At 39.6% G+C, this 21191-nt stretch overlaps 1 protein-coding gene across 1 annotated transcript; it reads left to right on the top strand.

The window, feature by feature from the left end:
* Positions 1-937: 937 nt before the first annotated feature.
* kdm5ba (lysine (K)-specific demethylase 5Ba) lies at positions 938-19534 on the top strand. Its single transcript, XM_031752035.2, has 27 exons — positions 938-1228; positions 5227-5304; positions 5677-5799; positions 6559-6729; positions 8688-8813; positions 9508-9601; positions 9727-9833; positions 9938-10096; positions 10243-10362; positions 11463-11621; positions 11966-12147; positions 12442-12604; positions 12786-12905; positions 13085-13279; positions 13524-13705; positions 14054-14178; positions 14282-14432; positions 14739-14859; positions 15065-15420; positions 15812-15950; positions 16031-16210; positions 16357-16515; positions 17004-17423; positions 17585-17675; positions 17766-17950; positions 18066-18329; positions 18459-19534. Exons 1-27 carry the CDS (start codon positions 1076-1078, stop codon positions 18594-18596), a joined length of 4461 nt encoding a protein of 1486 aa, XP_031607895.1. The 5' UTR covers positions 938-1075; the 3' UTR covers positions 18597-19534.
* Positions 19535-21191: the final 1657 nt, after the last annotated feature.

The raw sequence follows: 21191 nt of genomic DNA, 5'->3' as shown, positions 1-21191 counted from the left end.
GTTGCTTGCTTGTTGATCTGAAGCATGCAAGTGTGACAAATATGGCAAAAACTGAAGAAAAAAAACTTTTCACTGCTGCGATAAGTTTTCGGGTTGTTGTTGTTTTTTGGGGGGAGGGGGGTTAGTTTTTGGCACAAAGAGTAGCCTTTCAGAGCCAAAGGCTACTCTTTGTGAAGTTTGATGTTTAGAGCAATTGTAGAACAACCAACAAGCTATCTATAGCATAGAAAAAAAATATATTGTAGTAGTATTATTATTATTATTATTATCATTATTATAAATTTGGCGTCAAACAAATGAAATTGACTCAATGAAAATGTTTATTTTAAAAACGCAAACGGCTGAACTATCAACATATGACTCCTCTCTGCCAATCAACGAGCTTCTCTAGACCATTTAAAAACAAAGTGCCGGTCAGCGCGCAAAGATCTTCAAGGTGAGTTCGATTAGTGAACACCGGGTAACGTCTGTTACTCTTTCGCCTTAGCCGGGCGGAGTGAGGCTTCTGTCTTTATTTGAGAAGGGGAGAACAGGAGCATTGTCTCACCACAGGGTGAAATAACCAAACGCACCCAACAAGGGAGCGATCATCTGTGAGGAAACCACTGAACCAATAAGCTATATAGTCCTAAACTGCTCGCTAATAAAGTATTAACTACAGTATATTTTTAAAACGCTGTGAAAACTAAAATAAAGTTACTCCATCTTACCACAGATTTGCAGCCATCTAAGTCCTTTGTGTTACGAAAGCACACCTTAAATTGGTGTAATAAAATGTCAATTTAGACACAGTCCGTTTTTGACTTTTATCTCGGTAACAAAAGTGCGTGTTTGCGCACGAAAACGGCGCAAAAATGACGTTAGCCTAAATAATTCGTGGGTGTCTACTTGTCGAAGCGGACGTGTACGTCCCCTCGCTGTCAGAGCTCGTCTCCAACTAGATAATTCGTCTTTGAGTTCAATGAGTGGAGAGTGGACATGAACTGAAAGGCTGGAGATCAAAGCAAGCACAGACGGCTTGAGGAACCCCCTTTTTAAAAAATATTTCAGCTGGAGTCATAACGAAGATGCAACGATGACTCAGCCGCAGGTGAATGAGTTCATTCCTCCTCCCGAGTGCCCTGTTTTTGAGCCCAGCTGGGAGGAATTTGCCGACCCTTTTGCGTACATCAACAAAATACGACCAATTGCAGAGAAAACTGGTATCTGCAAGATCCGACCACCGCCGGTGAGTAATTCTTTTATTTTTGACAATTATTCGTGGTGTTTGCACGGTGTGCTGGCCTCTGCCGCTGTGGCTAATTTAGAAGGCAAAGTTGTGTTTTTAAGACAGGTTTCAACATGGCGGATTGCGCCTGCGAGTAAGAATAGTGAGCTAGCCCGAGCTGGACTGTGTTGTGTTTGTAACGGCAATAGGAAGCTCTCAGACACATGCCATTCAAGAGGAAACCTGTGTCCTGGTCGGGCTTAGTCGTGAAAACAAACCAGACCTGGATTCATGATAGAGGGTCACCCAACTTAAAGAGCGCTATAAAAAAAAAAAAAAAAAAAAAAAATTCAAACGCAAAAGTTTGCCTGTACGCAAAATATGATGCAAATTGTTTACGTTAGCGCAGAATGAAGTGCTTCCTGGAGTCTGCGCACGGAAATGGCTCGCCTAGACTTGACCTACTAATAATTTAACCACCATTTCTGCGCACTTGGTTAAATGTAAAGCCCAAGTATCTGAGCAGGATTTGACGGATTTAGACAGGGTGAATTAACCTGACTAGCATCAGTGGGGGCCCGCTTAAAGCCGCAGTTTTCTGACATCTCACGCTGGCTAACGTACGTGCTCGGTGGCCAACTGTTTATGGAGAAAAGGGTCGTAGAAACACAGCACTCATCTCTCTTTCATCGTAGTTTTATCAACTTTATCCACTCAAATGACGGTTATTCTCGACTGCTACTAGCGTTAGTTTATCAACCAGATAGTTTTATACTTGCAGGCTAATCTTTATTTCGCTATTATGGAAGCAAATCCAGGGCTATTTTTAATAATAATTCTAATTGGACGATTAGCCTGGCGTAATCCACACCTCTCTAACGTCTCAGGGGTCAAATATCAAAGTCTGTAAGGAAATACTGAAAATAAAATGGCTTTTTTTCGTAAATATCTTAGAGCTAACATAATGCAAAAATAATGTCCCATTGACCTTATTTCTGAGACATGTGACCGTAGTGGGCATATATTTTATTCAAGGGTGTGTCCATGCGTTAAAAGGGTAGATTGAACTGAATTTTTTTTTTTTTTTTTTAAATATGCCTGATGCAATTTTTTCCAGGTATTCTCTTTGTCAACTTAAAGAAATAAAATGTATATTTATTTTTTTTGCCCTGGGTGGAAATGTTTTAACATGTGTGCCATGCGTCTAAAGCAGAAATCAGGAAGCATTTCAAAAAAAAAAAAAAAAAAAAAAGGTTATTTTGCACACTTTAACCCGTTGGGTATGAGTACAAGGGATTGAATTGTCATCAAAAGCGGATGGGTGGGGTGACTGCTTTCAGTGTTTGCTGGGTAAATGGCTGAAATGCACAGCTCATGTAAACAAAAGAAGCCAGTGGGGTAAATGTGTAAGCAATGATTAGCTGCTGATAGTTTTTTGACTGTAGTTGGATTGAAATTCGAGATCTATTTGTGCTGCCTAAACTATGATTTACATTTCACAATTATAAGTCAGCACCAGCAGTTTGTTCTGAAAAATTTGGCTTAAAATGTGGCTCAGATAGACTAATAAATAATCTTAAATCCTTGAAGAGATGGAAACTGGGCTCTTGAGCTGGGTTTTGTACCAGGACAAATGTATAAGTTTGTAATTTTAAATTTTTTTTTAACTGTTATTTCTATCTATTTGTAAAGAGAGAGATCCTGGAGTTTTATTTTTTGTCTGCAAATTGTGCGTGCAAATGGTATATACAATCCAGAGATTATAGATTGGCTCTTATTTGAGAGCCCTGTTTCTTTGTTTCCTTATTCTCTTTTAACCCTTTCCCATGTACAAACGGTTCAGACAATGTTTGAAAAAGGAAGTAAACACTGCACCACAACCTGTTTTTGATCAGTGATTTTATTTGGTGCACGGTATACAGGTAGAGTTTCCTTCAGGGTTTTACATGGGGCACATTTTGACTATAGAGGTTAGTAGCACACATGCAGATGATTTTCGAGGACATTGCCAGGCCTGTTTGTGGTTAATTTCTCACAATTGTATTTGTCATTTTGGATTGAGATTGGAGGGCTTGAGTCATGTAGAGACCAAAATTTGTGCTTGCAGTCTTAACTGCTGTGGTCAGACTTGTGGAGGATGGTCAGTAAAACAGAGCGCATTTCTATTTGTTTTCAAAAATGATTGTTTTGTTTTTGGTGCCACAACATTTTTTAGACTAATCCAGCAATAAGGTGGTGTTAATGCAGCTATTGTTATCTCTTCTCTGGCCAGCGTTTCACTCATTGTCCAGGCCCAGTAAATCTTGACTGTGACATTTTAAAGAGCCTCTGGTAACGCTGCATACAGTAGGCGGTCAGTCTTAACACTAAATGTTTGTGTTCATTTTTAAGAAATGTTGCGATAGTTGAAGATTGAAACGCATCAGGAGCGTTAGACTAATTTGCAGGTCGCATTATCAGGCTGTATATGTAAATTTGCCACATTTCCTTTTCATTACAGTACTGTTTCAGTTGGTTTGGCATGTAAATGTAGTTGTCTTAAAAGAGAAAACAGACCTGTTTTTTTTGTTTGTTTGTTTGTTTGTTTTGTTGTTTTTGTTGTTGTTGGGGTTTTTTTAGTAAAAATGGCTTCCCTTTTTGTATACTTATCACAGGTTAGGATGTTATCACAAATGACTAAAAGTTACAAAATCATAATCTATTGATATTAGATCCTACAGTGCAAACATATGTTATGCACATTGAGAACACAAGCTGTTTACAGCATCTGTTCATCTATTATTTTCCGTCAGTATTAATAATATTTAGACTATTCAAAAAATGCTAACAATGCCATTGAAACATTAAAGAAAATGTAACCTGCATCTTTTGTTTAGTTTGAATAACGATGATAATATTCTACCAGAATGCTTCATGTTCTGACTCTAAGAATCCCACAGACTGAACATTTTGGCCTTTTTGACTCCAGAAGAGACAAAACAGTACATTCGAAGACGCCACTTTAGGCACAGAAAGTTTAATGGATACATGTTCACAATGTGGAAACTCTATAGACTAAACATTAGTCGATAATAAAAGGCACAATGCAACAACAAATAACTGAGAGAAGGTTTCTGTATAGTTGTTTTTATGAGTGCTTGTTACACTAAAGAAGAACAAATGTGAAACCTGAAAAGCTTATCTCCACAATAAACTTCTTTTTTTTTTTTTTTTTTTTTTAACTCTTCTTTGTTCTTAGGAAGTAATTGAGACAGTCCTTTAACTGTATGACAGCATTTACCATTGTTGGTTTGATAATATGTGAGACTAACACAGTTATAATAACACTCTGTTTTGTATCACACATTGAACTGTACAAAATTGAGATCATTTTCCTGAATCTTGAACTTGCAGTTACAACTAGTCATACAGGAAGTTGTGCAGTCTAGCATGGTTAGTGTTTTAGTTTGTAAGACAGTTGTTTTGCTCAGTTGCTTCGCTTGCGGTTAGACATCGAAGTGAAGTTTTTAAGTGAAAGTGGGGACAAGTTCTGTTAATTAATAGGTAATTAGCAGAAATTAAGCAAACCTATGTTTGACAAATTTACTACCTTTTTGTCATATTTACACTCATTATATTTAATAGCATTAAAATGTTGACTCTTATGAAACAATGGCTTACTGTTTCTCATTATGCCATTGTCTTTGCCTCATTCTTATGTGCCAAGCTGCAGTACTCGCATCTTATATTCAGGTATTGAAATTGAAGTATTTACTTGGAGCTCAGACAGGTATAAAGACTAAAGCCTAATTCATTTGGTAACATCAGCTTTTTCCTCTACATTGGTTCATTTGAGTGTAATGATGATGATTACTGCTAGTAGACTTGGAATCTTGCTGTATATGATGATACAACTGAAACTGAAAAATCTGCAAACAAAAGCAGGTTTCATTGAGTCTAATCGTCACAGCTTTAGTCTAATCTTGCTTAAAATGGTCTGTCTTCTTATTTTGTTTTTTGTGTTTTTTTTCTCATTTCAGGATTGGCAGCCACCGTTTGCCTGTGATGTCGACAGACTTAAATTCACACCGCGAATACAACGGCTTAATGAGCTTGAGGTACATTTGTCATCTTTATATATTTAAAAAATCCAGTTTTGCTCATCTTTTGTATTTAGGTATTGCCTCACTCGCTTTGCTTTTGTTCATTGTCCTTCAAAAATAAAAATGGCAGCATCGTCAAAATATCTGATCACTATCATGTCATGGTGAGCCGTGAAAAGACTGCAGACGTATTCTGCAGTCTTTTGTCTTTTAAAAAATGTTAATACTAGTAGGAGAGAATGCAGAAAGATAGTAACTCAGTAATTTTATTTCTTTTCTTTTTTTTGTGCTCTTCTTTTTGGAGTACTTAGTACTTCTCAGATTATTTTCTTACAACTCCAGTGCTTATTGTTTGAGGAGCTAAACAATTTTTCTTTTTTCTTTAAGGCTCAGACCAGAGTTAAACTCAACTTCCTGGATCAAATTGCAAAATTCTGGGAGCTACAAGGATGCAAACTGAAAATTCCTCAAGTGGAAAGAAAGATTCTGGACCTGTACCAACTGAATAAGGTGTGAAAATCCCCACTAGCGCTACAGTTATGAATCTAAGAGGGTGATCATGAATACGTTACAACTGAATTACGATTGATTTTTATGACTTGTGAATCAGCAGATGGGTGACAAATTAAAGGAAAAACCTGAACCTTTAAGTACTACAGTGAGGAGCTGTGAGGCTATGTATAAGAGCGTGTCCGCAAAAACACGTAATGGTACCTGGCATGTAGTGGCACGTAAATGCATCATCTGCGGTTGAGCTAATTAGCACAATGGAAAAATATTTAAGTCAGTCCACATTACTAAGTAATGCAAAAGCCAAACCAGCTAAAATTAGAAAGTATGACAACATTTACCTTGATCTTGGCTTTATCGAGAATGATGAAGACCAAAATGTGTTCTTTGTCTGTGAGCATTAGTAAATGAAGCCAGCCAACCTAAAGCGGCATCTCATCACAAAGCACCCAGAGTTTTATCAGCATGAGATTGTAAAGGGGTCCCTGGCCCCCAAATCAGAACCCCTGGTTTAACTAAGATTGTTTGGTTTCACTTGTCCTGGTGAAAGTAACCCCCGCATAGTGGCTGAGAAACCTGCTCCCCAGCTGAGAGCAGAGACTTGGAAAATGACTTTCCTACTAAGACAATTCATCTCCATTATTTATTTATTTATGTATTTATTTATTTAATTTGTCACTTGTCAGTACAACAGCTTTCTACACCAGTAAACTTGCCTTACTTGATATTAAATTTATTATTTCACTTATTTCACGCAAGTTGGTGAACGAAGAGGGTGGCTTTGATGCAGTCTGCAGAGAACGCCGCTGGACTAAGATTTCCGTCAAGATGGGCTTTGCTCCAGGAAAGGCTATTGGCTCCCATCTGCGGGCACACTATGAGCGAATCCTCTACCCATATAACCTTTTCCAGACTGGAGCCAATCTCCCTGTACGTACTCTCACCTGTTTTCTTTTTACAGAGTAACAGTAGGCAGTCTGGTTCACAGCTGGCTGGATGTTTATTGGAAGACTCTGCAGTCCATTAGTTTCTTCCAAGATGTACACAGGAGATGAACTCAGGAGCAATGACCGGGGACTGTTTGTTTGCAGGCTAAATGTACACGAAATTATTGGTCGGATTATAATGACAGAAAAATAATTATTTGAATGGAGTAAATGTGGAATATGATGGAAAAAAACAGCCTGGTCATAAGCACTTCAGTGTCTTGAGTCTTCTCACCCACAGTGATACTGTGCACAGTTATCAAAGAGTAACAGGGGGTTTATTTTGTGATTTTTAGTGCTTCAGAGGTTAGATCAACCAGAGGCCTGTAGTACAAAGCAGGCATATGAAAGTAACTCCAGGGTTAACCCTGGGTTTTCAAAATTGCAATAGCAGTTGAATTCTTGCTGGAGTATATCTCCATGGTAACTTATACTGCAGACCTAACCGCCTCCTGAGCAGGCTATGTTCTAGTTTAGAGGTCAGCAGGTGTGAAATCAACACTTAGTGACCGATCAAATCTCTGGAAAATAGCGTCACGATTCCCAGAAGACTCCACGGATATCAGTGTGGATGGTCTAAAGAACAGGGCACCTATTTGTGCTTGTTGACCCTATATAAAATTTGCAAGTAGAGTAAGTCTACATGTGAATAATGTCTTTATATTTAATCCTTGCACTCAGATTGTTGCAGCTGATGGATTGAAAAGGAAAACTATCATAAGCACATCTAAACATTAATTTAATGGAACAACAATTATATTATCTGCCAGACACTCCCACGTCTTAATAATACAACTGTGATACTAAGAAGGTTGTTAACTTGCAGTGTCAGCATTTTTGCCAGCTTTCTTTCCTGGTTTTAAATAGGCTAAACTTTATTAATGTAGTAGATCTTTTGTAGTCTCACTGGCCAAAGAGCTTAAAGTGCACACACATTAATACAGTCCTTTTCAATACAGTACTACCATACAGTGCTTATCCTGTTACAGACACTTGTACTGCTTATTTGTAATATACTTTAAGCCTGTTATATGTGTTAATTCTCACCTTTTTTTTTTTTTTTTTTTCATTGTTTTGGCTTTCTTTGTAAAGCCAACCATTCTGCCAGTAGACCTGTCCATGTTTGTTACTGGTCAGATGCCATTAACGTCACCTCTTTCATGTTAATGTGCTGGTAGCTAGATTGGGAAACTCTGGGTTATACTTATTGAGTTATGCGCCCAGCTTCATGTGACCACGTAACCTGATTGTTGATCTTAGGGTAAGTGAAACCAGATAACAGACAGGACATCCTGGTTATGTTAAACTAGCCTTGTAGTACAGACCTCACGACTACAAAGCATGTAGTACTGTTGCTTAACGTTCATCCAGTACACACCAAAAACGGTGCAGTTCAGTCTCTTGACAGTGTCTTGAAAGCAAATGATTATGAAGGAATTTTATTTGCACTTGATGTGCTTTTATTGTAAAAGTTTCCACTATGTAAATTCAAGTGTTTTATGACCTTACATTATGCACACACCAAAATAAGGTGTTGTCAGAGTGACTTCTCCAGTGTAACAAAGACTGATTTTTATCCAACACAAATTCCTAAAAGTTAAAACTGTCAGTAAAAATTCACTGGCACCAAATTTAGATGCAGGTAACTTGCAAGTTTGACTTAAACTATGAAATCTGTTGACAGATCTACACTCTGACTGACATTTCTTGTTTGATGTCTTTAAATAGAAGCACCACAGCGGTAAAACTTTAACCTTTTGAAACTCATATACTCAATTCTGGTACTTTCAAATGTTGAGAGCCATGTTTGAGTGTAGAGATCCTCAAATATTTGATAATTAAATCGTTTTAAATCGTTTTTCTGTGTGTTTTTAATTTGGTGTCATTCACTTCTTCCTACAGGCGGCCACCTTGACCAATGACACTAAAGATAAGGAGTACACCCCTCACGACCTGCCACAGCGCCAGTCTGTCCAGCCCCAGGAGACCTGCAGCATTGCTCGCCGAGCCAAACGAATGAGATCTGAGGTGAGTCTGTTGTCTGTCATCTTTGACATTTCCCTCTGAATCTCAACTTATTTGTGTTATATACTGCAAGTCAGGATGAGCAAAGAGTTTTAAGAATTTCAGAGTAAATTCAATCTAATTGTTAGGCTTTGATGAACTCATTTTTACCTATAAGGTCAGGTCAATAATTGTTACTGGCTGCTGGCAGTAGAGTTTGTTCTCCAGATTTGTGGTTACTTTAAACAACTATGGCCTCTAACCAGCTGATCTCCAGCGAAGCTAATTGATGCCTTCGAAGCAGGCGAAGGCTATAAAAAGGTAGTTTACACTGACTGTAATGGAGGCTAAAGGAACTGTGAAAGTCGCAGCAAAACAGCAGGAACCAGAAAACCACATGTCTGCTGGGCATGTAGGCAAAACACAACTCCCTTACTGCAGAAGAACTGCAGGAAGGCTTAGCTGACGCATGAGTAGTGGGCACTGTTCCAGTGTGCAGCATTCTTAATGATTCTTTGCTGCATGCGTTTTTAAATTTATTATTAATTTTTTTTTTTTTTTAAATAAGGTGTTGTGCATTTGTCTTGACAGGCTTGTGTTTCAGCTCTAAAACAAGCTGTTTCTGTCTTATCATTATGACAGCATTTTACTAGTTATATTCCCACATTAGTTTTGAAAGTACAGCTGACTCTGTTTCTGACTCTCGCTATCAATCCAGAGGGGCTATATCAAAATTGAACCCAGAGAAGTTCGTGAGACTCGTCCCAACCTGAGGAGGAGAATGGGAACATATGCTGCCAAACCAGAACCTGGTAAGAAAAATAAACCCGATCTGTACTGATAGATTTATAAATTGAAATAAATGGTTTGTGTAATGGGTCTGAGTGTTATTGGGGACTCCTGAAGCCTCCAATCAATCTTCGTCCTTGTCTTTCAGTGAGAATGGCAGTCACTGAGGTGAAAAAGGAGCCCATTGATCACAAGGATACAACTGAATATGAAGAAACTGTATTAGATAAACTTATCAAACCTCCAGTGAATAAAGTAAATGTTTTCCTATGTACTAAATTTATTGCCCAACTACTTTGTTTTGTTAAATGGATCTATGTTGTACATGGTACATCCTCATAAGTGTTCTGTCTCATCAGGTGGACCACTACATGTGTCTGGTGTGTGGCAGTGGAAGCGCTGAGGACCGCCTGCTGTTATGCGACGGCTGTGATGACAGCTATCACATCTTCTGTCTCATCCCTCCGCTCCACGATGTTCCCAAAGGCGACTGGAGATGCCCCAGGTGCCTGGTTGAGGTGAGCTATACCTCCTCCACCCTCAGGGAGCTCAAGTCTGCTCATCACCGTGAACTGGAGTGTAGTCTCCTGTCTGACATGTACAATTATAGTATAATCCCAAGTGCCTTGTTTTAACTTCATATACCATCTTTTGGTTTTGACAGGAATGTGGCAAACCACCTGTTGCATTTGGCTTTGAGCAGGCCAGCAGGAGCTACACCCTCCAAGCTTTTGGAGACATGGCTGACTCCTTCAAGTCTGATTATTTCAATATGCCAGTTCATGTGAGTTTGCATCACACATACACTGAGTAGCCTTTAGTCTGTTTTGTTGATACTCGCACTTCATTTTAGTCAAAAGTAAAGTCTTTAAGTTCCAGTTTCTTGTTTCTGTTTGATGTCAGCAGCTTAATGGTTTAGAAATGTAAGCATGAAGGTTCTCCATATACAACAAAAATGGGCTAAATGGACACTCACTAAATATTTCCTCTTTTTCAAACCATTCTCTATAAACAGTAGAGGTGGTTTTGTGGGGAAAATTTCAGCACATCAGCAGTTTTTGAAATCCTCAAACCAGCCAGACTGGCACCCACAAACACACCATGTTCAGTGTCATTTAAATCACCTTTTTTCCTCATTTGTGATACTCATTTGTGATAGCTGCTGCCATGTGATTAGCTAATTAGACACTTGCATTAATAAGCAGTTGACCAGACCTATCTTAATGAATTGGCCAATGAGTTTATGCTATAATAATGTCTTTTAACCAACCATCGACATAACCGAGAATTTCATCATTTTTTTTTTTTTCAGCTCAAACATATGAGCACTAATATGAAAAATATACTAGATTAAGTTATTACTAAGTACAATTATGATAAGTTGGGGAAGTGCAATGACTTTATTTAAATTTATTTCACTAATCAGATATAAAGCAGGCACAAACAGTCATGATAGAAGTAGAATAACAACAATCAGAAGTGAAAAAAAAAATTGAGAAATTCTTTAATATGCTCCAGTTTACCAACTTTTTTTTTTTTTTAAACCGCGTTATAAGCAACTTTAAGTATTTCTTGCATTTCTTACCAGAAGTGATGTAAAACTAGTTTTCCCACAACTTTATTTATTTATACTATTGCATGACCTCCAAATGTGACAGCTTGCACAATCAAAACAGAGGCTATACTGGCTCTTACTAACTGCTGTGTGCACAAGACCATAAATATGTACAAAATCAAAGTATTCCAGTGCACGAAAGTGCCATTTTCATCATAAACCAGTTTTTTAAAAAACAAGGAAAACTGCCCTGGATTCCATTATGTCACAAAACAAAGAAATGCTTTAATATAAATCCTTTATTTATTTTTTTTCTTAATTCTATTAAGATGGTGCCTACTGAGCTGGTGGAGAAGGAGTTCTGGCGTCTAGTGAGTACCATCGAGGAGGATGTAACTGTGGAGTACGGAGCAGACATCGCCTCCAAGGAGTTTGGGAGTGGTTTTCCCGTGAGAAACGGCCATTTTGAAGTCTCTCCTGAGGATGAGGTACAAATTGTCTGTCATGGGAATGTATTGTGCCTTCTCTCTATGAAAAAGCTTTGTCTCCTTTTGTTTTCTTTAAAACATTAAATATCAATAAACAATAGACAATATATATAGTTGTCTATATGTAATTAATATTTATATGTATATTAATGTTTTTAATTTCTAAAAGCATGGTAACTTTTACAGCTGAATTATCACAAAAAAAAGTGGTGTTAGATTTCTGGCAGGCAACAGTAAAAATAAGCATGACTGATGTTTGCAATCGCATATTAAAAGTTTTCTGGGCTATATCTGAGTGAGTGGAGTATTTAGACCTGTCTAAATGCCTGTCTGCTTACCTGCAGCATTACCTGACCAGCGGCTGGAACTTGAACAACATGCCGGTCCTCGACGCCTCGGTGCTGACTCACATTACAGCCGACATCTGTGGCATGAAGGTACCCTGGCTGTACGTGGGCATGTGCTTTTCCTCTTTCTGCTGGCACATCGAGGACCACTGGAGCTACTCCATAAACTATCTTCACTGGTACAGTGGACTTAACTCTGTTGTGTAACTGTAATGATGATGATTTTTAATTTAGGAGTTTGGATTTGTTTTTTGTTTTTTTTGTTTTTTTTAAACTCTAAAAGCAGTTTTGTGTGTGTGCGTGTGTATATGTGTACATTAGAAACACATCTCATCTGAACTTCAAAGTCAAGGAAAAACCAAACGGACAGGAGTGTCACTCATTGTGAAACTTATTTATAATGCATACGAATATGTTACATACGGGGTTACTGTGATTGTTTGTTTTAATAAGAGGTTTGTCCACATGTGCAGGGGTGAGCCTAAGACGTGGTATGGGGCTCCTGGTTATGCTGCAGAGCACCTCGAGGCGGTCATGAAGAAACTAGCTCCTGAGCTCTTTGAGTCTCAGCCAGACCTCCTTCATCAGCTGGTCACCATCATGAATCCCAACACGCTGATGAACAACGGCGTCCCGGTAAATAAAAACAGTGAAGACAAATTTGCGCATACATGATGTTCTTACACAATTATGGAAATCAAATTTAAAAAGATTTAAATATCAACATTGTTTAAACTGTTTTACTTGTTTGTTTTGAGATTTAATTCATTTTAAAACAACTTCATGGAACATTTCTGTCTTGTATTTTCACCTGTAGATTTATCGCACCAACCAGTGTGCAGGTGAGTTCGTCATCACTTTCCCCAGAGCTTACCACAGTGGATTCAACCAGGGTTTCAACTTTGCTGAAGCGGTCAACTTCTGCACAATGGACTGGGTAAGAAATGTTTGTACTGTATCACATAATGCTATACTTAGTTTGCAGTTTTTTTTCATTAAGCTTAATCCAGGATTAGACCCTAAACAGAAGCTTGTTGTTACTAATATTACTGTTTTGGCGCCACATGATTGACTCATTCCTCTTAAACACCCCTCGATCTCCATGTTTTCTGATAGATGCCCCTTGGCCGTGGCTGTGTGGATCACTATCGCCAGCTGAACAGATACTGTGTCTTCTCCCATGATGAGATGGTTTGCAACATGGCCACTAAAGCAGACACGATGGATGTCGACCTGGCCGCCACTCTGCATGAGGATATGGTTATCATGATCCAAAGGGAGAAGGAACTACGAGAGAAAATCACTAAAATGGTGAGCAGCTTCATCCTCAGTATCCAGTGTTTTTAAACATGCACATTACAGCCATCCAAAAAGAAGCACAAAATAACAGATTTCATCTATCAGACTGCAATAAGAGAGAACTTAAACATTTTAAAGAAGCTGTTTGTCTCAATATAAGTTTCCGCTCGAGAGATTTTGTTTTTTGGGTACACATATGTCACATTTGGCTCCTCTGCCTCTTGTGTTGCTCTAACGACTGAATCTGTGTCCCCAGGGTGTGATGCAGTCTCGACAGGTTGATTATGAGGTGCTCCCAGACGAGGCGCGGCAGTGTTTCAAGTGTCTGACCACCTGTTACCTGTCTGGCATCACCTGTGCCTGCAGTCCTGACAAGATGGTTTGCCTGTACCACACCCAGAACCTCTGCTCTTGTCCTCCTATCAACCTCACACTCCAGTAAGTAATTAATCAGAGGAACACTGCATACTCATTTTCATATTCATTCTCTTCTCATGTACTGTCACAAGGGGTCTGCTTCAGCTGGATGGCCTACTAAGTTTTCCCTGAAAGCAAAAACATAAAAAAATAAGCACTGTTTCACAAAAAAAAAAAAGTAACTTTATACTCTCGCCAACTACTACTCAACCTACAAATATTAGGCTGTGCAAGGCCAGCCTGCCTTCTTTATGAAGACAAGGTTTGGAGCTTGTAATGTTTGGCACAGGCGATTATGACTTTCTGCTGAAAACTGAAATGACATTTGTCAGTTTATTCACCAAGTTTCGTTTTTCTTTTTTTGTCCAGTTACAAGTTTACACTGGATGAGTTGTACCCATTGATGGCATCTGTGAAGCTGCGTGCCAATTCATATAAAGACTGGGTGTCTAATGTTCAGGACATTGTGGAAAACAAAGGAACCAAGAAAAAAGGTGCCACCACCGTGACGCACTTTCTGTAATCTCAGCGAGTTACTCAAATGTTAACGTGTAGTTTGGACTCTTCTTCTAACAAACTCTTGTTTTTCCTGGTTAGGGTTGGAGGAACTTCACATCCTGGTAGAGCAAGCGGAAACAAAGGCGTTTCCTCAAAGCAGCCTCCTGGATCAGCTGCGTACAATTGCCTCAGAGGCCGATAAAGTTTCTGTGACGGCACAGCAGCTTCTCAACGGGAAGAGGCAGACGAGGTACTGAAATCTGATTTGAAATGTTCCACGCTGCTCGTGGCTCCATCTTTATTGCTGTGAAACGGCCATGTTGATTCAGTTTCATATAAGGTCACACAAGGCATTACACAATTATGTCATGTTCTTGTTATTTTCTGGAACAACCTGTTTTGTGGGACAGATTTCCAGTTTGTGTTAGTGTGAGCTGACTCACATTTATGTAAATTGCTGTTGTTGAGCTCATCTGCTCGTGGTGTTTTCTATTTTTTTTTTTTTGCCAGTCAAAGTGCTAAGTGGTGTGTAAATCAGCTTTAATCTGTGTTTCAGGTACCGCTCTGGGGGAGGCAAGTCCCAAAGCCAGAATGAGTTAACTGTGGAGGAGCTGAGGTTGTTTGTCAAACAACTGGACAGCCTGCCATGTAACATCCGACAGGCTCCTTTACTGAAGGTTTGTTGTTGTTTTTTTTTGTTTGTTTGTTTGTTTTAATAAATACAATTTTTAATTGTATAAATGTAATTATTCCAAGCTATTAGTCTCTTGAGAAAATTGCTTCAACTTCAGTCCTTATGTGTCCAAGGTTTGTCAGTTTCTCTAGACTTTAGTGTGTCCGAGCTAATATTGCAATGTCATACCTGTTGGATGTGATCTCCAGGACCTTTTGACTCGGGTGGATGACTTCCAGCAGCGCAGTGAACGCCTCCTTTCTGATGAGTCACCCAGCGCGCTGGAGCTGCAGGACCTGCTGGATGTGAGTCTGGGCCTGGACGTGGAGCTGCCGCAGCTACCCCTTCTCAGAGAGAGACTGGAGCAGGCTCGATGGTTGGAGACCGTTCAGCAAGCCAGCAGTCGGCCGGACAGCTTGTGTCTGGACACGATGAGGAGGCTGATAGACCAGGGTGTAGGCCTGGCCCCTCACAGCTCTGTGGAGAGGGCCATGGCTCGTCTGCAGGAGTTGCTGACCGTGTCAGAGCAGTGGGAGGAGCGAGTGCTCAGTCTTCTGGAGGCCAGGTGAGGATATGAAGGTTCACATCTTCTTTAATGCTCACATCGTGATGAAAGAAGGCAGAAATGAAGAAAATCCAAGGTTATTGCAGCTAATGAACTTTATGAAAATGCAGTAAAATTCACATTTTGTGTTGTGTGAAAGTGTAAAACCAGCTGAAAACTTCAGACGGAGTGAAATGTGCCACGTCTGTGGCCATGACAAGAGCTGGGTCATGGTGGATAAAGTGGATTATGGTGCTGTGACAGTGGTTAACCCATTAATGGATGAACATAAACCAAATACTACAAATGAGCTTATGGTCTTTCATTTATAGAAATGTCTATTTTATTTCTTTATTACTTGTATAAAACCTAAACATCTACACTGTTTTCTAACCCTGACGCCTCCTCACAGGCCATATCAGGGCATAGAAACCCTTGAAGCTGCTCTGCAGGAAGTAGAAAACATCCCTGCTTATCTGCCCAACTGTCTGCAGCTGAAGGATGTCGTCACCAAGGCCAAAAAATGGCTCCATGAAGCTGAAACACTGCAGGTAAATCATACTTTATGCTTTCAGCACTTTAGTTTTAGCAATGTGTGAAACTGAATTATTAATCTTGTCTGTGCTTACAGCTTGGGGGACGTATTCCTGTGCTCGACAGCCTCTCTGAGCTGGTTCTCAGAGCAGAGGGCATCCCAGTGAAGCTCGACCCGCTCAGTCGACTGGAGGCCCTTGTCAGTGATGTCCAGAGCTGGAAGGAGACGGCCACAAAGACATTCCTATTAAAAAACTCCCCTTTCTCACTTCTAGAGGTAAATGCGTATGCAAATGTGGCTGACCAATATAATCATTATGCATCAGTATGAAAATTTGGTGCCAAATATTACAAAACTATAAATGTGGCAAATTTCCTGAACTTGAAAAGCGCCTCTAATAGAATTTGTCATCATGTTTTCAGGTCCTCTGCCCAAGGTGTGACATCGGATCTGCATATCAGAAGTCAAAATCTAAAAAAGTGAAAGAAGCTCCACAGATCATTAAAAAGACTTCAACAAAACTGGACTCTGTGTGTGATGTAGAGAGAGCTCTCTCTGAGAGTAAGGACTCTGCCTCTGCTGTAAGTATGGCTGCATCAAATTTTCTTTTTCTCTGGTAACTTTTTCAGTATAGTTAGGACTAAAAACCAGCTCTTGTATAGTTTCCTTTACTCCAGAATCTTTCTTTGTTAAGAAGTGCTGTTTTTTTTATAACTTATAAACAGATAAAAACTGATCTTTTTATTTATTCACTTGTTCTTCCTTACTCTGTCAGAGTAAATATTGTCTATCAATGTGCCATTTCAACCATTTAACCTATCCCAAGTATTAGAAGCAGTGACTCTGACTCTATCTTGGTCACCTTCAGCAGGTTAACCTAGCATTAAATGAGGTTTAGTAGGCACAAATCTGTGTAACGATGAGTGGAGGGTTCCTCAGAAAGTGAATGGGGGAAAAATATGATTTCCTTTATTAGAAGTCCCATCAGGGAAAGTTCATATATTAATAGAGGCATTGTTGTTAGGCTTGAGATTAGTCTTTAATTTCATCTAATTTTCTCTCCTCACAGATGACCACTCTCGCAGAGGTCCGACAGAGGGAGATGGAGATCTTACTGGCTCTGAGGTCTTCAAACGAGTCTAAGCTCCTTCCTGCTGAAAGCTGTTGTGCACTTAGTGTTTGTGTTTGCCAAAAGGCTCCCTCAGGAGCCATGATGCAGTGCGAGCTCTGTCGAGACATTTTCCACTGCGGTTGTGTTACAACAACCGCAGAACTTGAGTACGGTCAGGCCTGGCTGTGCCCGCTGTGCCAGCGGTCGAGAAAACCACCTCTGGACAAAGTCCTGCCCCTGCTGGCCTCCCTTCAGAGGATTCGGGTCCGCCTGCCAGAGGGCGACGCTCTGCGGTTCCTCATCGAGAGGACTGTGAGATGGCAGCACAGAGTCCAGCAAGCCTGTGCAGATGGAGTACTCGAGAACGTGTCAAAGATGGTCAGTGGCTTTTATTTTGTAAACATTGTTGATTTAAGTGAAGCATTTGTGGTCTGAATTATTGTATTTCACCATCAGGGGTCCCGTTTTCTAGACACCATCATGGAAACACTAGACACTGAGCATTTACAGACACTGATGGCTTTTTTTAATTGTTTCAGGTGAGAGTTGGACCTAGAGAGTCTTCACATTTGCCTCAGGAAAAGAGTGGGTCATCTTTTTATACAGAGCACCAGTCTGTTCCGCTCCACGGTAAGTGTCAAAGCTTTTTCGTCTAAGCACTCTCTGCAGTTTCACTTTTCACAGCAACTCTGATGCTCATTTTGTTTTAATTTTTCACAGGACTAAGTCCTGAGCTGGAGGAGCTGATGGTGGAGGGATTCCTGCTGCAGGTCACTCTGCCTGAGACGGAGCAGCTGTACAGATATCTACTCTACAAACTGGTCCCCCTGCCCTCACAGAGCCCTCCCTGTGGGAACAGCACAGAACAGGACCAGAAGTCTCCAAAAGGGAGCCCTCAACACAAGGTAACAACAGCTCCTACTAAGTTTACTACATTTAGATGATACTGTATGTCACACCAAATGCATTATGCCATAATGCTATTCTTTATTAAGTCCACCTTTCGTATGTTGTGCTTAGAATGGCGTGTCGAGTCTGAAAAAGGAGGCCGTGAACACTCAGAGCAAGCGGACCAAGCGGCGTAAGGACAGCTCCGATTCTCAGCACAGCGAGAAGGCCAAGAAGTGTCGCAAGAAAAAGCCCAAGAGAAGCAAAGAAAGGAGCGAAGAATCGAAGAGAAGCGGTTCGCCCACACACACGTCGTCTGACCCTGCTCTTTCAGATTCAGAAGAAGACTACTCGCTGTGTGCTGCACCGTGGTGCAGAGAGCCAGAGGGTGATGAGGTGAGTTTCATTAGTCTGCTGTATTTACACCAACTTATGTAAATATGGATCACTGACTTATGTGCCTGTTTAGTTGAGGTTTAAGAATACAAAGGGAAAATTTATTGTATCTCCTCTTGTTATTTTTAGGTAAACTGGGTCCAGTGTGACGGCAACTGCAATCAGTGGTTTCACCAGATCTGCGTCGGTCTGTCTGCTGAGCGTGCGGAGAAGGAGGATTATGTTTGCATAAGCTGCACACAGCCAGAATACAGCAGAGCAGAATAAAGACCAAAAAGTCATGTTGAAGGATGAGCAGATTTACTGCAGATGCTGCAGCACTTAAGTGCACACCTGAACTCTGTGTGTCCTGCGGCTTCTCCCCTTTACCTTCTGGCTTGCCCTCAGTGAACATGGTGCTACTTCTTTTTCCCCCAGAGTTACTAAAGACTTCTGTCACTGTTTTGTTTTTGTTTTGTTTTTTTCTCACATGGCTGGGTTTTCAGCCAGTCAACTAATCCTTTCTGAAACTTTCCAAGACTCGATGCAGATGTGGTAACATGTTTCAAGAACCAACAGCGCAGGGATTTTTCAACCAAAAAAATGTCAGTTTGACATTTTAGAACAGTTTGTTTTTCTTTTACATGCATCTGAACAATGTGAAACTTATCTTTTTTCTTGTAGAGTAAATATTATTTATCTAAGCAATAGCTGAACAGATTAATTGAAAGTTCAGTTTTCACCTGAGCTATATTTGTGCGTAGAAAAACTTTGATAAAATGCCTTCCGAAAGCAAAAACCCTGAAGAATTCACTTTATGAACCCTATGATACACAGTTCACTTCAAATTTGTGTACACGTCAAAACCGAAATGGATCAACGATCCTTTCACAAATCACTGACTTTGATATAAAGTCAGGTTTTCCTTCTGCGATGTCTGCAGAGGAAAGTAAAAGTCCTGGACCCCATATTCCTGCTGTTGGGTGAGACTCAATTAAAGCCACAAAGTAAGAATGAACTGTCCGACATCAAAGGAATGTACATGTTGTTTTTTGGGTGGATTTTCCCTTTATGGCTGAGGCTGATATATGTGTTGGACTTAGATTTAACACAGACTGTGTGATTTATTTTGCCACGGGTATATGACCTTTTTCCTGCTCCTTTGGGTAAATAATATAATTCATATGTTGCGGTTTGCATTATAAAATAAAACGTTTGTTCCTGTACGGCTGGACTCCTCAGTACTCAGCGTTGAATACCATGAAAGTTAGTTTGTGGATTTTCAGCTGTTTTCTGTTTTGTTTGTTTTTTTTTTTAATTTTATTTTTTTCCATCCATTTTGGAAGAGGAAAAGATGTTCAGTGATCCTCAAGCCGGCAGGAAATGAACACAAGTCACAGGTAAACTGATCGCTTCAGAAACAGAGTCACTTCAACCTGTTGGGGAGACTTCAGAATTTATTTAATCGCCTTCGCTTAATAACTGAGCTTAAAGCATACTTCATTCAAACTTGAGTGAGGGGGGGGAAACATTATTTATTTGTGATTGTTTAACAGACACAGGTATTCATTGCCACTCATATAATTAAATTCCTCACATGTAAATTCAATAAACTGCACAAAGAGCTCAGCATACACACACTATCACAGGCTCCAGTGTCTGCTGGCAAGCCAAAAATGAAATTCACTTGTGATTATGTTCTTTCTCGCGCACAAGTTTTGACATACTATTCCATAAAAATTTTCTTTTAAAACCCAATAAAGGGTTGTTTAGTTGACTATCTTATTTTATTTGAACAGTGTGTAATTTAAAAGTCTATACTGTACTCTGAGGTTCATATGTTTAGATACACTAACTGTGTAAAAATTAATATATAGCCCTTATTTGTGGTCCATGCTAACGTACAGGGAACAGTATGCAACAAGATACAGGTAAGGAGGCTGTTGACCAAAGGAGACAGGAGTTGTGCATGAGTCCGATGGCTGAGCCAACAGGTGTACATCACGAGTGGTCTTACTAAACATTATGTGGATGGAGTCTCCACCAGTTAGATTTATTAATTCTATTGAATGAAGTATAATAATAAAAAGAGTGACCTATGCAAGTTTTCAGCAGAGTCTGACCCAATCTTTCAGAATTAAAAACAAAGTACTAACTTCTGCAATGTAGTATGTGACCAATAGAGGGCGCCAAAGTAAAAGCATAAATTACATCCATGTCAAGAGAAAGAAAATGACCACAAAAGAAAAACTAGTATCCCTACTCGCATGTAGTTAATATGAGGGAAAGAAAGAAAAAGGATATAAACTGTTAATAACAAATGGTTACGTTTTTAAGAGGAGAAACGGCAGGAAGTCTTGTCTTCTAATACAGGGATGTTAAACTCAATTTATATCAAGGACCACATACAGCCCACTTTGATCCTTAACCGGCCAGACCACTGAAACCTCCCCTTTCTATTGGTGTAAAGATGATTACCTGCACATTTAACCCCTGAAATAGTTTAATATAAGAAGAAGAAGTGTTATTCTGACAGTATATCCTACATTTTCCACATGATATAGAAATTCTGCTGGAGGAAATGAAAGAAATCTTTCAGTGCTACAGTTTGGGCTTAAATTTTAAGAAATGTGTAAAATTACAGAAGAAATTCTGGTAACTCAGCCCAGACAGTCTGTGTTCTTCTCTAAGTAGACAAGGCAGGACGTGGATACTCTCAGTTTTGACAGACTCACTTAGTGCACACTTAAAATAGTTTAGGCCTCTGTAATGCATGCATGCAAATCTAGAGAAACTATTTTCACATCCTGTAAAGCTTTACCATCTGCACCTTCTGTAATATTATATTTTCACTTATAATCTAGGAGATCATTTTTGTTGGTC

This window comes from Oreochromis aureus, linkage group 5, assembly GCF_013358895.1.
Source record: "Oreochromis aureus strain Israel breed Guangdong linkage group 5, ZZ_aureus, whole genome shotgun sequence".
Taxonomy (NCBI): Eukaryota; Metazoa; Chordata; class Actinopteri; order Cichliformes; family Cichlidae; genus Oreochromis; species Oreochromis aureus.
Note: the sequence above shows the minus strand (reverse complement) of the source record. Positions and strands in the feature narration are given on the sequence as shown.